Source organism: Antrostomus carolinensis, unplaced genomic scaffold (assembly GCF_000700745.2).
Source record: "Antrostomus carolinensis isolate BGI_N321 unplaced genomic scaffold, ASM70074v2 scaffold6197, whole genome shotgun sequence".
NCBI classification, from domain to species: domain Eukaryota; kingdom Metazoa; phylum Chordata; class Aves; order Caprimulgiformes; family Caprimulgidae; genus Antrostomus; species Antrostomus carolinensis.
The window spans coordinates 1-16,684 of NW_010325240.1; the positions used below are offsets into that span (position 1 = coordinate 1).

The 16,684-nt window shown below is 38.2% G+C and overlaps 1 protein-coding gene across 1 annotated transcript in view; it reads left to right on the top strand.

Moving 5' to 3' along the window:
* Positions 1-4,282: 4,282 nt before the first annotated feature.
* TANK (TRAF family member associated NFKB activator) overlaps positions 4,283-16,684 on the top strand; it is a 22,600-nt gene continuing 10,198 nt past the window's right edge. The window contains exons 1-4 of the mRNA XM_010171131.1: positions 4,283-4,381; positions 7,463-7,571; positions 8,430-8,542; positions 16,340-16,519. Coding sequence (XP_010169433.1) covers positions 4,283-4,381; positions 7,463-7,571; positions 8,430-8,542; positions 16,340-16,519 — 501 coding nt within the window. The remainder of the gene's footprint in view (positions 4,382-7,462; positions 7,572-8,429; positions 8,543-16,339; positions 16,520-16,684) is intronic.

The window sequence follows — 16,684 nt, forward strand, 5'->3', positions numbered from 1 at the left end:
GGCAGCGAGCGGAGAGCAGGAAGCGGTGTTCTGTCCCCAGGGACAGGGACAGCGCCAGCGCCGGGGGCGGGTGCAAGTCCCCAGCGCTACAGTGATCAGCGTCTGGTTCCCTGAGCGCAGAGGGGCTGTCTGCGTCCCCGGTGGTAGCGCTAGTGTGGCCTTAGGGGCTCCTGCTGGGTTTCCGACTCTTCCCGCCGTCGGGCAAAGCAGGAATTTTGGCCATTAGACAAACAAACAAAAAAACCCACAAAATGAAACCCAAACCGAAAGTGCAGGGAGCTACCAGTCTCTCACAAATGATTACCTCAACAGGTTTCCAGTTCCCAAGATGATGGCAGTGTAACTTACAAAATATTTCCGTTGAAGAAGCTGTTTTGAAAACATAAATATGTAGAGAAGTACTGGCTTCTGGATGGCATCTGTGTTCTCATATGACCTTATGAGAGGTAGGCATGTGTATTATGAATGAATGTGTATATACACATGGTTAGCCAAAACCTTATCTTTTCAGAATTTAAGGTGTTTTCTGAGGCACTGTGAAAACTCAGTGTGCCTCAGTGATCTGTGGAGCTGGGATTTCAGGATGTACGCAGCCGTATGTTGCTAATTTTTGCATTGGGGCTTTTTTGGCATATGACTTGTAGAAAATCCGTATTACTCCTTTCCATCCCCCCCCCCCCCCCCCCAATATCAGCAAAATGCTTCTCATTTGAAGCAAGTATTTGCAGGTTCCATTGGGGGTTTTTTACTTAAAAGTTTGTCTTACAACATTTGCTGTACCCAGTTGTTTTCCAGTGTTCAAGTTTTTACCCAAAGATGAAATTCTAGTTCTCATTGCCTTAGCTCTGGCAACACTACACTCACAGGTACTCACATTTGCAGGACCCCCTCATCAGACCAGCTCTGGAGCTAATCTCCCTTGAATTGTGCCCCTGTTAGAATAAATGCAGCATTTTGTATGGCTGCACCTGTTCTGACTACATATTGCTGTTAATAATCGTGAAAGTCTTTAGGATCTAGTGAATATCTAGAACATCAGTTGCTGAAGATCAGGGTTGTCAGCTTAAGGCTGAATATGTTCCAGTTGCTGTATGGATACAGAATAACTAAGCCTGATTAAAATAGCAGGCCTATTTGTTTTGGAGGTTGGAGGGTTTTTTATTTCAGGGTTGTTGGGTTTTTTTTCCGCCTTACTGGATGAAGGGAGAAGAGTAAATGACAAGGAACAGTTGGCAAATTCCCTGATAAATATTGATGCCTACGGAGGAGAAGCAGGAAAAGGAGCCAGTTTTTCTAACTGCAAGGAAATCTGGATATGAGATAGATAACATAAGAAGCAGTTATTTATTCCAGCAGCAGGCAATTCGGGGTGTGACTACAGAGTAGTTTAACCCAATCTAAATCTAGACTGCTGCAGTCCTGCCCACGGCTCATCTCATGTTCCCACTGCCTCATGTTGGTAGTAGTGCTCCAGCAGCCTTGCAGTGAGCTAGCTCCAGTTTTAATTTTGGGGTTGGTTTTTTAGTGGCTTTGTTGCTGCTTTTTTGAGGAAGTAGGGAGCTACTTTAGCATACTCAACTGTGTAACATAGAAATGCTAATACCGGTACAAGTAAGTGGCAAAAATACATGGCCAGAGATGGGGGAAGGCAGGAGTATCCTTTTCTGTGGCAGTGCAGGCTTACGTCACTGTTACATAACTGTGACTTCGTGTTCCAATTTCAAAGCCAATGCTGCCATTGAACACAGGAATTCTGTCTGCCTTTTGCTGGTGTTTTCTGCTCCTGTGCTGGCTTCCTTGTGTTAATGGGCCATTTGAAGTGGTCTGTGGAGCTGATCTACATTAAAACTAACAAAGAAAAAATACCTTTAGCTTTTTTTTTTAAGCTGGATTGGTTTGCTGATACAGTTTACAGTAGGGCTGCTTGTGCTAGAAGAAAGGGTGAGGCGGAAGCAGAAATTCGTTTCTAGGCTATGGGGGAATATAGGACCAATTCTTCCTATTACAGTTCTGTGTTAAAGTGTCACTAGTAATGACTTTTATTGCCCCTTTCTTACTGCATAGAGTCTGGATATTAGGGAGCTACCAGTAAATTAGCTACCATTCTCCTTATTTTTCTCTATCAAGGAGAAGATCAGGTGCAGTGCTACAATTCTGCCTCTTGGATTAATTACTTTTGGTACCAGCAATTCAGATAAGAGCAGAACTCTTTGTTAATACTCCCAGTCTCAATCTATTGGTAAGTAAAAGGCTAGAAGTTAGGCATTAGTTTTAAATACTATTTTTCAAATTAAGATTTTATTTTGCATTATTAAAATTAATGCCTTAATTTTCTATGAACTCTGAGTCATATGGAGCTGAACCCCATTCTCTTTTTTGGAAGCTCAACATAGTCTTTTAAATCCCATTGCTCTCATTTTTTGAAGTTACCCTTTATATGTACAGGACATTGCCATTTACTAGATAAATTGTTACAAGTGTCTCTGAAGAATTCCAGGAGAGTACAAAATCAACATCTGTGCAAACTCTCCAAGTTTTTAAAGAATGTGAGAGCACACTTTCAATCATGTTCAGCTGTAACAATAATTTTCTGCAGTTCAGTACCTGCCCTTGCAGTCAGCTGTAATATTCGATTTTATTCTTTGAACTACATAAACCAGTCCTTCATTTGAAACTGAAAAAAAGCCTACCCATTTATTTCAAGGTGTGCCCCAGGTATTAGAATGAATATTCGAGTTAATGGAGGGATACTCTTGGGGGGAGAAAGGGGTGGATGAGGTAAAAAAACAAGTGGGAAAAAAAAAAAAACCTTTCATATGAAACAATGTAGGTGTTTTACACAAAACTTATAAACTTGGATTTCAGTAATACTTGTTATGTCAAAGGATTCCCAAATGATTCCAAGGTTTTAAAGAATTCACTTTGCCAGTATTAAAGTACAGCCATGCCAGAATTGAGATACCATCGCTTTTGCAGTACACATACATCATTAAAATAGTTTGCAGGACAAAAAGGTGCAACATTCATACAGTAGTCTGTTGCACCTTCTAGGAAAGTTAAACCACGTTTCTGTATTCAGGCTCTATGATATGGAAGATATTCAAGAGGAAGAAAACATGAACAAAAGCTTCAAGATGCAATCCTTAGAATTTTGAACAGGGTCCAAGACAAGTTATCCTCATACCCTTCTTGCTTGGCTTGTCTTCTGACTGCACCACTTTCCTTAATACTATCTGTGGTTTATGCATAATCCCGGGAGATAGTGAGAGATGGATGCTAGTGGCAGTCCATTCTGTGTACCACACATGGTACTGTGAGGTAACCGTGCTCTAAATACCAGGAGAGGAGATGTGAATTACTGATTTATTTATTTTTTTCCTTAATGCCAGTACTTTGGAGTTGGGTTTTTTTGAGACTTCACTAACCTGTCCTCTACTGTACTTACTTTATGATAGATTTTGATCTTAAAATTCATGTCATATATTACTATAGAAGCAAAGGACCTGTGTTTGCAAAGTTCACTCTGTCTTGAAACTGAAGTCTGTGACATTTAATAGTGTTGTAGTCTTATGTGTCAAAGTTCATGAGCTCTAGTTTCAGGAATTGTTATTGAAATTGTTCACAAAGTGTAAAAAGTTGATAGTATTATGGGAAAAGGTCTGAGTCTTGCTAATTCTTTCTGGTTGGTATTATGGATCTTTAGATAAAAGATGTTTTAATTCACGTTGTTGTGTTGCTTCTGTTACCATTCTCAAATATAGCATAGAATAGGATAGGTCCATGTAACCTAATGTTATTGAGCTTTTATCTTTTTATTGCTTAATGCCAAAAGCTGAGTTTTGTTTTGTTTTTTAATGGTATCTGTTATTTCACAATTGAGTAAACGTTAGACTGTTGGAAATGTCATAAAATCAGGTAACTGGTGATCTGCACCAATTTTAAGTCTTGATCCTGAAACACTGTAACTACACATACATTTACACATTCTGTACATCCAGAATTTGATTCAGAGTTAATCTGGTTTTATTTGACTTTTGTTTAAACCCATCCCTGGACATAAAATTAAATGTTAAGGTGAGCAGAGCTATAGTTCAAACTGTTATGTGAGTTAATGCTCAAACATGCAGCACATATTACTTGAATTTTATATATTAATACAAGTCATAGTATATATGTTTTTAGTTACATACTTCTGTTTCCTAGCATTCTCTTTTTCTTTCTGATTTCTTTTCAGGTCTGTTAACTTGACCATCTTTTCAGTGATGAAACAACATTGGGAATTATGGATAAAAACATTGGAGAGCAGCTTAACAAAGCTTATGAAGCCTATCGACAAGCATGCATGGATAGGGACCATGCTGTGAAAGAACTACAGCAAAAAGTATGTGTTGGGTTCTGAACTGTATCTTTAAAGCCATCCTTCCCATGGAGGGTTGTGGTACATGCAGGTTTCAGTTTCACTTTAGCCACATGCAGTTTAGTGCATCTGTTAAAGCTGGAAATTGCTGTTATGAAACCAGGCCAGTACACTTCAGAGTAACTCATTAGGCTGTGAATGTAGTAGGTCGGTTTCAGGTTTTTGACCTTTAATTTTTTTGTAGTTTTAAAGCTGAGAAAAGTATTGTTTGTTTTGGAGGATTAAGTCTTTTAATGTAAACAGCAAAGATGTATATACAATTTACCCAGCTTTAATGAAGTAATTCTTGAAATTTAATTTGCTTTATTAAAAAAAAACTTTTTAAATTATTAATGTAAATAGCTTAAATGAAATTATTTTTGTGTTAATAGGAAGTTATGCCATATGAATTACTAGTTTACTTGATGTAAAGGTCAAAGATTCTAATATGTTAAGCATGTGCGAGCTATTAGGACAACAGAGTTTGTGTGTTGAAACATTTACAGCAAACTTACCTTAAAATTATTAGAATAAGTATTGATTTTTAAAAAATAATTATCTGTACAATTGTTCTTTAATTATGAAGTAACAGAAAGATTCTGGAGGCATTCTGACCAGTAAGGAGCACCTTTGAACTTTTACTTAGTCTGTTGTGGAATACGTTACTTAAGCCAATACTCTTCTAGGACCTCTTGTCATGTATTCCAGCATATTGTGAAGCAATCAGTTTTAGGCTTTGTCATACTAATTCTGTCATGCATATTCTGCCCAGCAATGGAACCTCTGTTATAGGAAGGCTTGAATGGTTTTGATGCTACAAGCCCTTCTGATACTTCTGTAGAACTGGTAGGCTGGGATTTGAAAGGTTCAAGGGCAGATGAACTATACTCAGTGTCAAGTTATGGAAGCAGTAGTAGAACTGGGAGCAGGGAAAGGTCTACTAGAAAATATTCTGATATCTGGGCACAATCTTGCCATGCCCTTGCATGGCAAAAAAAAGCCAAGGCACTGCACACCAGGTATCAAGTCAGTCATGTGCAATCATCCACTGTGCAGTCTGTCTCCATTCACAGTCTGCTGCAGCAGTGCTGGTGCAAATCTGTAGAGTTTTCTGTACATAATAAGCATGAGTAGCGTGTTGGTACATTTTGTGCTGAAACTGCAACTAACTTAACAAAAGGCAACACATTTTACAGTGTTTGAGAATCTTTTAAATTCTGTGTCTTATGATGAACAATTAATTATTTGAAGGAAGACCAGTCACATTAATACTTCTCGGTCATCTAATAGTACGTGAAAGAAACTTCTGCCTGAGAAACAAGACATCAGGTACAAGGTCAGATGGCCCTTCTAAAGTCTATGGAAGAAAACCAGAGAAGTGTGTGACATCATCAGTGTTAAGTGAACTAAATGCTTGCAAGATTTCTCTCTGCATTTTCTCAGGTTCAGAAATTAAAAATTAAAGCATTGCATAAAGGATTACTACCCATTCAAGTCTTTGTCCAAATCAAACTTTTAGTAGTTGGATTTCGTGACTTCAGAAGAGAGCAAAAGTATTTTTTCAAGAAGAGTTGATACTATAATTAGTTGGGGGGGATGTTTGTATTGTCTTTCAAGTTTTTTTACCAAACTCCAAGTTTTTTAATTACCTTTGTACAGTGCTTTACTCTAGTAGCTTCCTCTGTTCATTGTGTGGCCTTCACACGTTGTTGGATTGTCCACCATTCTGTTGTTAACAGTTTACTACTTAAGTTACCGATAGGCCACTTGTTTTGCCAGTCTCTAGAGCTGGGAGCCATGTCAAGCACACAGAAGCCAAAGTCATCTCGGCCAGATGGTGTTTGATACAGATGGATGGTTGGTTGTCATGCAGATCTTCTAGTTGGTAACTTGTTGCTGCCATCTGACTCAAGGAATAATTTGTGCACACTGGCTGTCAAAAGCATCTTCTCTTCTGTCTGTTTTAGCTGTCATGTCTGTGCTCTGTACAGAAGTGTTGACAAGACATTGCTGTTGTACATTTTCAATTTGGTTCTCAGTGATTTTTCTGCTTCATGAGGTCTCTTATAGCTGCTGGAGTGTACTGCTCTTTGATCACTTTTTTTTTCTTTTTTTTTTAATAAATTCTCATAGTACAACTACTACCTGGCCTTTAAAATAAATTTTGCTTGTAGATTTTTTTTTTCCTGCCTGCTTTACAGACAAACACACTGGGCAGTAGGGGGGTGTGGGATTTAAATGTGACTGAGATTTGAGAATTAGGTAGCAGTATGGGTAAACTATGAATAGACAAGAAAACAATGCCTAGTCTTGTTACAGGTCATGACCTTTTCAGTAACAGACATATCGTTAATTTCAGAAAAATACTGTGCATTCCTGTAAATTTCCTTGCTGACACTTCACGAGTTTTCTTGCTTGTTTTTAGCACTACCCTAACTGCAACATTAGGCATGTGCTAATGAACTAATAGTTTTTGAATACTACCATCCTCCTACCACCTGACCATTTGTTCAATTAACTGGCTGTCTAACAATATTTATACACTTTGGTGAAATGTGAGCAGTCTTATTAGGCTCTGTATGGCCTCTTTACAGCACGAGATGGAATATGGCTAGATGAAGAATGGGGCTGCTTCCTATATTTATGTCATTTATTTGTTAGAAAATATGGAGGAAGAAAATTACATCTTTCTATAGATAAACTAACTGGCCAGCATGCTGAAGAATACTAAAATTCTAATTTGGAACCTGATATGTTCTATGGCTATGAATGAAGAATCCTGTACTTAAAAGTACAGGATTTAAAATCCTGTACTTAAAAGTACTTGGCTTTACTATCCTGCCACAGTTGAAACAGTTACTGAAAATCAAAATTTATTTCCTATGCCTTTTCTAATCAGGGCAGACTCAAAAATATGGACTTGCCAAAGGTGACTGTAGTGGGGTTTTCACGCAGAGGTCCACAACTACAATTATCTTTTAAAATCAGAGCTGCTTTTTATATGCCAAATAGGAGACCCCTAGTCAAAACAAAATAAGATTAATGCTAATTAAATTATATTTGCAGACAGAAAGCTACATGCAGCAAATACGTGAACAGCAGGAAAAGATAGAGCTTCAAAACAGCATTATTGCAAAACTGAAATCGCAGTTAGCTGCTCTGAATGCTAATAGAGGTATGTACTCCAGTTTGCATGCTATTTCTTTTTATGCTGTGTTGCATTGATGAATAGTTCTGACTTTGTTGCTTCAGTTTTTACAAGATACATCTCAAAGCAGCATCATACTTTTCTGTGAATGTGAGAGTTAACACAAATTGGAGTTTCAAAATCTATTTATAAAATGCAACACTTCTGAGGTCTATCTTTATGCTCTTCAAGAAATGGTGAGATTTTCTTTAGATGTAGAACCTGCTCACACTGAAGCCAATAAAGGTTATGAAAATATGGGTTCAAATAACTCACTAAAATTAAAACCAAATTTGTTATATATCAATTTTACAATTATCTGTTAATAATATTTGTTAATAAGTTTAGGTCAGGTTGTTTTAGATGCAAGTGCTGTGTTATATGTCTTTTATGTTAGATGAGTCTTGTGATGCTAATCTTACTGGATAACCAAAGCTTTCTAAGCAGGTAATTCTCTTTCAAATCAAATAGTCATTGATGGATAATTTTCCACTGCTTGACTGTATTACGCAAATAAGAGAAAAGAGTCAAAGTAACCATGTGTTAATCTGCCATGCTCATTAAATATTTATTCACACTAGCCTAACACTCCTGGTTTTCATAAATAGTAGCAAAGTGGTTGGCTTTTATTTTTAAGAATACATGTACATTCTTTATTGCTGGTTTAGTTTTGCATGCTCTCTAAAGACAGAATTGGTCTTCTCTCGCTTGTTTCATATGAAGGCTTGCTCAAAGAAAATAAAGAAGTTAATATAAGCCTAGCTTCTTTTAATTTTGCTTGTACTGAGGAGCTGGCTGGGGAAAAATGCAGTGACAATCAGCCGCCTTTTTTTTTTTTTTTTGAAGGTAATGTGCATCCCTACATTCTGATGCATGAAGACATTGAAACCTCTAACTTATCTTTCAGCCAGCTCTCTGAAAAACTGAACATAGCAAAGCAAAGAGAAAAATTCTTAAAGGTATGGTCACCTGCAGTATGTTTAGCATAAGATCATATTTGTGCTGTGAGTATACCATGAGAACCTAAAGAGATAAGTGATATTTTCACTGGTGCCTTTCAACTGCACCTCTTCTACTAGAAGATCCTGACCTGAAGTGCATGAGTGTTGTGCCACTACGGTCTGCTTAGGTGAACTAAGCATCTGTCTTTGATTCTTCCCACTGCAATCGCTGTTTGGACACCCAACTCCCTAGAATAGTTTTGATCATACAGTAGGAACTTACTTGCTTATTTATTTCTTAACATGCCAAAAACATGGCTTGGTCAAGAAGGGGCTTTCTTTTTCTCTCACAAGAGCTTTTCACGTTGCAACCAGTCTGTATATTTTTGCAAGAAATGAAGAATCTGCACTCAAAAAGTGATGGAGTGGAAAGAGAACTGTCCATTGCTCTGGAGATGCTGATTATTTGTTTGGTTTTTTTAAATAGCCAATTTTAATATGATGTCTCTTCTTCCCCTCTTCACTGAAGTGACACTGAGATTTTTACTACAGCCTGTTGAGATTAACAGGAATAAGAGTAAAGCAATAGTGCAGAATAGATGGGAAATACCTTGAATGGATTTTGCATATTGAGCAAAGACAGTGACAGAGATGCACAAAGTTGCATTGTTCTTACCCAAAGTCATCCTACTGTGTTTTCTGGGAACTGTTTTATAACATAAAATCTCTTATTTTGGAATATGAATCGCCATAGCAGGGACTGTGTAAGGGTTGTAAAAAGACCCTTACATGAAATCAGGCATTGGATTTAAAAAAAAATAATTTCAGGATTTGTTTCCTAAGCCTGAGCTATAAACAAATTAATTATGCTAAATTCACAGAAATGCATTTTTTAACAGAAATTTTGATTTAAGAATAATTTGGATTACTGATGCTTTCCTAATTATCTTGAAGGAATCTCGTTTGAGACTAAGCCTTTGCCAACATTTTACACGTAGTGTTACCAAACATTTACGTACACTTCTTTTTTATTTAAAAGAAGTCTTTATATAATTTTTCTACACTAGAATCTGTAATCACAAGATGTCATTTCTTTCCTAATCTTTACATTTATTTGGAGTACAACGCAGCTGAAGGGTCAATTCTTTGATGGAACATCTTTGCGTATTTTTGCATTTCTCTGCCTTGAGTTGGATAAAAATTATGTCTTACAGTTGCACATGGAGATCTGACCAAGTCTAATGTTTCATACTCTTGTTTCTGAATGCTTGCTCAAGAGCAATAGTTTTATGTAACTTAGTCACATAATAAGTAGGAGAAAGGAAGCTGTGTTATCTGCTCTTCTCATGGGGAAAGACTGAGAAATTATGTGATCTATACAGAAGATTACAAGCAGCGTATGAGAAGCTGGAATAATTATTTCAGGGGCTATTTTCTTAATGGAATGTGAGTTATTTGTCTTTATCTGCATTTTTTTGTGTAGTCAGTTATTGCAGTTACCTCTCAGCCAATAGGTAGTTCATCTGGATTTTGCTTTATCTGTGCCATGAACAGAAATATTTCTGATATAACTCCATGCAGAATCGAGTATACAGGCTCTCTGCATTTCAACCCAGGCACAGTGCTATACAAATAAGGTCTTTTCAGAGGGGATGAGTAGAGATCTAAACCCATGCAAAGTCAAGTTGACCCAGCCTACTCTATGTTCCTGTTATTGGGAATGTAGTAGCTCTCAAGTATTGAGAGCATGGAGCTTGAGGAAAACATGTTTGACTGGACCGAGGCTGGCTTCTGCAGGGGCACGTGGGCGTCTTTGCACCATCCTTCTGATATAAGGAGGACCCTAATGTGTGGTGTTGTGCCTAGTAAGCTTCCACCAACGTGGCAAAAGTGATACAAAGATGTCCAGATAGCACAGCAGAGGTACACACACTTCTATTAGCTCTGGCTGTGTCTTGGCCATGCCACTCGTGGGCTGGCTATGAGTGGAGATACACAGTACTTTATTGAACAAACTCCAAGGAGGAGAACCATATAACCCCAACTTTTTGTTGAAAATAATGGAAAATTAATTGCATTGTGATAAATGCTTTATCTGCTTTCATGGCAGCTGTCAATTTTTGCACTTTTTAAATACAGAACTTTTGTTGTATGATAGATAAAAAGGTAGACTGCTGGAACGAATGTATGGAACAAGCTGGGGAAAATAAATAGTAGCAAACCACCAGGACCATATCAAGTTAACCTAAGAGTTCCCACTACTCTTGTGCCATGTTAAAAAAAAAAAAAAAAAAAAAAAAAAGGCAAAAGGAGCTGATTCTGTTGACTACAGGATATGTGGTCAACCAGTGGAACTTCCTGCTTCAAGGGAAAATTGGACAACTTCATGGAGGAGAAATCTGTTGAGGGTTAATAAATCATAGAAACTATTACTAAGAAGATCTGGGAATGTATTAAAGAATGTGTCATGAATGCCTCCTGTTTTCTTGAACTGTTCCCTAGACATCATATTTTTACATCTGTTAGACCAAAAATCCATCATCCTGTCACTGACCCAGTATAGTTGTCTTGTATCTAGTTCAATAAAGTATTGACTCTTTCAGCTGTTGAAATTTGGGAGCTTGAATATTGTATTTGAGAGCCTGTATTTTTCTAATCATATTCCATCCATGTTCTGCTCTAAATCAAATAAATTATGTCTACAGCCATTGCCCTCTACTGCATTAACTGCTTTATTCTACTTCTCCACCAAAAATTTCAGGCTTGCAAAATGTACTGTTCCAGATAATAAATTATGGTTCCAGTCTTTAAGTTAAAATTTTGCAGTTTCTTCCTGTCCTTTCTTGAAACTCCTTGAGTCTCTCCCGTGGCTGGAGGTGCCTGGATTTATCAATACCTATTGAAACTGTCTTTTGCTAAATCCAGTGGGATTTCTCAGTGGACTGTATTCTGTCCTCCAGTAAAGTTAACAGAAGTCCTGGACTGTGAGGGTGGTCAGACACTGGAACAGGTTGCCCAAGGAAGTTGTAGATGCCCCCTCCCGGGAAGTGTTTAAGGCCAGGCTGGATGAGGCTTTGAGCAACCTCGTCTAGTGAAAGATGTCCCTGCTGATGGCAGGGGGGTTGGAACTAGATGATCTTTAAGGTCCCTTCCAACCCAAACCATTCTATAATTGATTGTAAAAGGTGCATGGTTAGAGCTTAAATTTCAGAGGTTTAAGATGAGGGAGGGAGGAGTCAGCTTTTCTGCGTTTTCTAGCAGGCGGCCATACTTGTGTCTTACCTGCTGTTGTCAAATACTATTGCTGGTGTGTCATAAAATGTTTTGGGGCTTTTTTTGTTCACATTCATCTTCGCTGAAAGAGGTGAGTGGACCAGATTGGCTTGGTAGTCAGTACCAAACTATATACAAGATTATCAGATTTTTTCAGTTCCCTGCGTCAGGAGACCAAAGGGACCATTGCTGTCTGTTTTGGAGTACAGCCTGGCTGAGCTTTATTAACAAGGAAGAATGTGGATCTCGTCACTGTTTCAGAGACAAAGCTGCCCAGCAAACAGAAAACCTTAGTAAGCGAGATGACACAATGTCAAGTAAAGCTTCTTCTGCATGCCATTTTTAGTAGAGTCAGACATCAGAATCCTTATAAACTCCATGAAACATGAAGCTAAAGTCAATACTTGTGACAAGAAACATGCTCACGGTCATATTTTCCTGGATCAAGAACCTCGGTACTAAACACTGTGTGGAGTTTGTTGATCAGAATTTCTTGTGGCATGAAAAAGAGGAGGAAACTCTATGTCATGAATGAATGATGCATATGGTATACAAAACTGTTCATCCTGCAATAGATGTTTAGGTCTTTTTGTGCAGGACATAATCAGAACAATGGCAGATGTATGGTAGTCATCTTTGTGCTCGAAATTATGGTGCTAAAATTACTTACATGACTAAGAGCAGCTACTGCAGTGGTGTTGTAGAGTTGCCTGTTCCAGTGAATACTGACTTCTCTAGTGTCACTTTGTTTCCTGTCCTTGATGCAAAGAAAGCTGGACTTCATGATTTTATGCTGACAGTTTTATGCATGTAGCTGTTTTTTGCTGATGGTATGATGTATGCAGTAGGACTAGTTAGGCCCTGCTACCTGCTACAAGAAATTCTGGTATCGATAGCCTTTTTTCTTATTGCTTCATCTGTTTAAGCTATCTCTACCCAATAATAAAGAAGAGTTTGTGGTTAAACTGTTAGAAGTTACAGTTAATATTCCCTAAGTCAGCTGAATAGTATTTTTCCTTGAAACCATCTGACAGTTTGTTTATTCTAGGAAGCCACTGAAACAGGCCATTATAGCACACTTCAGGAGCACAGGTAGCATACCCAGGGAAGCAAGTATCTCCCTCTATTCAGCATTCATTGGGCTGCATCTAGAATGGGGATCTCCAGTACAGGAAAGACGTTGCTAGAGTGAGTTCAGCAGAGGCCCCACTGGGATAGCTGGGTACTTGAGTACATACCCCATGAGAAGAAGCTGGACTTATCCAGCCTGGAGAAGAGATGGCTTCAGGGGAAGCTAATAGCTTTCCAGTGCCTACATTAACATTATCAGGCAGATGGAGCCAGGCTCTTAACAGTGGTGCATGGCAAGAGGATGAAAGACAATGAGCAGTTGAAACATGAAAGGTTCAGACTGGACATAAGGGAAAACTTTTCAACACGAGGACATTCAGGCATTGGAAAAGGTTGCCTGGAGAGGCTGTGCAGTCTCCATCCTTGGGGAATTCAAGACCAAATTGAAGCTGCATCCCACTGGCTTTTTAAGTGGGAAATGGAATTTGACCATGGAATGGTCAGACTGGACATAAGGAAGACATTTTTTATGATGACGGTGGTGAAACACTGGAACAGATTGCCCAGAGAGATGGTAGATGCCCCATCCATGGAAACAGTCAAGGTCAGGTTGGACAGAGCTCTAAGCAACCCAATCTGGTTGAAGATGTCCCTGGTCATTGCAGGGGGGGTTGGACTTGATGATCTTTAAAGGTCCCTTCCAACCCAAACTGTTCTATGATTCTAATGTTTGGGATCCCTGTGACCACATAATGGCTCAGTGGTAGCTTGTGGCCTAGAACATCACTGCCTTCCCATTCCTGGAATGGCAAAAAGCAGTTCCCCATACTATAGCTACTGTGACTTTGTAGTCTTTAAAGAATATGCAAAAGGTATATAGTTATAAAATTATGTTCAGCATCTGGCCCTGCTATAACTTTCTTCAAAGTATTTTCAGATCTGTTAAGAATACTTTAATGCATGTCTCCATTTCCTCTTAACACAAATTGTTATTTTTTCCCCACATCACTAGATACGATTTCTTTTCTCATTCATCAGACACTTCCTTAACTTATTTTGAACTTTCTGTGCTTCATAGTACTGTAATTCTTCCCAATGTTCTTGTGCCATTTGAGAAAATGAAATATAGGTGCTGTAGCATCAGTTATAGAAGATGATGTATGGGTTCTTTAGCCTAAAATCTTAGTCTTGTTTGTTTGTTTCCAGAACTATATAAAAAAAAATCTCATTTTTTTCTCTTTTGCTGTTTGGTCTTTTTATTTTTATTTTTTTTTATCTGCTTCCCTGGACTCTTATCTACCATGATGTATAGAGATTCCATACTCTAAGAGTCTAGAAAGTATTTCAAGATCTCTCTTAGGACTATGCATACATTCCCCACACTACCTACCAGAAATGCAAAGCATAGAAGAAGGGTTAGGATTAAGGACTTTTGCTGGGATAGAAACATCCCATTTTTAGACAATGTTTTGAACCCACTGAGCAGAAGAGGCTTAGTCTGGATCTCTGAGATACCACCCAAGTCTGGAGTTGCTTTGGAGCTCTTACCATAGGCTTACTATTCAAAGTCACAATTTAAACTAAAGAAAAAAATCAATGCCTTCAAAGCTGTTTTTCTGTGGGGTTTTTTTCCAGCTAGTATAACTTTTTGAGGCTAAGCTGTTGTGTCAACTGCATATACGCACATCCATGCTTAACCACCCAGTGTCTCTGTAGACTGGCTCTGGACCAATCCCTACATGGCAATCATTCTCTAGCAGAGTAGCCCCTACCTACCTAATCTACAAATGCACAACCTCACCCTATTTAAGTCACATTTGTAAACAAAACAAATGTTCTTGAAAAAGCACTTACTTGCTTCTTTCCTCTTCACCTTGCCCTACCCATCTACAGACTCTCTCACTGCATTTCACTTACATTACTTCTTGCAGAGTTAACCCTTCGGGCTTACTTCTCTTGCTGAGACAGACGTGGCACTTTTTGGAACACTTGATACAGTTCAAGATCAGTGTTTCTATAGATTTCATAAACTGACAACTACAAGGTTTTCATAGCCACAGTTTTTAACTATAGGTTGTTTCTTGAAAATTATCCAAGGACTGTCTTTTTGCATATTAAAAAAAATGTTTCTTACATTCTTCTTCATTCCACCAAAAAGTCCACATACATAAAAATTCCATTAATTACTGGACGGATAGTTAAAGTGAGGCCAGCCACTGCTTTTTATTTCACAAATATTTACAGCATTGCAATATTTGCAATGTAATCCAAATTATACATACAAATTGGGGGACAAGAGGCTGGAGCGCAGCCCTGCAGAAAGAGATATGGGGGTTTGGGTTGATGTCAAGATGAATATGAGCCAACAGTGTGCCCTGGCAGCCAAAAGGGCCAACCATGTCCTGGGGTGCATCAAGCCCAGCATAGCTAGCAGGTCGAGGGAGATGATTGTCCCACTCCGCGCTGCATTGGTGCAGCCCCACCTTCAGCACTGTGTGCAGTTCTGGGCACCTCAATATAAGAAGGTCATCAGACTATTAGAGTGTGTCCAGAGGAGGGCAACCAAGATGGTGAAAGGCTTCAAGGGCAAGACTTATGAGGAGTGGCTGAGATCGCTTGGTTTGTTCAGCTTGGAGAAGAGAAGGCTGAGGGGTGATGTCATCACAGTCTACAACTTGCCCTCAAGGTGGGCAAAGGAGGGGGTGGTGCTGATCTCCTCTCTCTGGTGACCAGTGATAGGACATGAGGAAATTGAGTGATGCTGCATCAGGGGAAGTTCAGATTGGACATTATGAAAAGGTTCTTCATGGAGAGGGTGGTCAGTCACTGGAACAGGATCCCTAGGGTAGTGGTCACAGCACCAAGCCTCTCAGAGTTCAAGGAGCATCTGGATGATGCTCTTGGTGATATGGTGTAGTTTTAGGTAGTCCTATGAGGAGTAGAGAGTCAGACTTGATGATGGGTCCCTTCCAACTTGAGGTATTGTATGTTTCTGTGTTTCTCTGATTCTAAGATTCTATGATTCTATTCTTGGGTCTGCTTGAAAATTAAGGTAGCTGCAGAATATCACCTTCAAAATTGTTTAACATTTAAATTAATGAAATATTATTTTATATATTGTACATACAATATACTGTACATAAAATGTTAATGTAAATTATATAGTAAATGAAGCAAGAGAGGATCTTTATTTTTTATAAACACTAATATGGCTTTCATAAATTCAGAACATACAGTTGTTTTGAGTAATCATCTATCATGAGACCTTTTACCACTACATACACTACGTCTGTGTATAGTGGTAGAAGGTCTTTGCTCCCTGTTTAAAATTAATAATGTAATAAATAAATAAGACTGATCCTTACTTATGTTGCAAAATCTTAATTTAGTTTATTCCAGACTGCTGAATAGTGATATTCCACAAGCCTTCATTCTATTAATTGTATCGGTGTTTCTAAAATTATTTTTTAGGAACAGTTAGAAAGTGAGAGCATGAGATTGAAGCAACTTGAGGACAAAAGCAATCAAAAGGAAAAGAAGCTCATATCTATTATTTCCAACCAAGAAGATAAAATAAGAACTCTGAAAAGCAAATTGAAAGAATTAAATGACGCACAAAAGGGTATACAGATGCCAGCATATAAAAGGGAGGTAAGATAAGCAACCAAGGAGAGATAAAATAAAAACAGAAAATTTGTAAATTATTACTTCTTTCAAATCCGTTTATACTAATTATTCTAAGAAACTGATTTTAAATTTCAGCATTAAATAATTACTAGTAAGTCATTAAAGTGTATAAAGCATAGAGGGAATGCC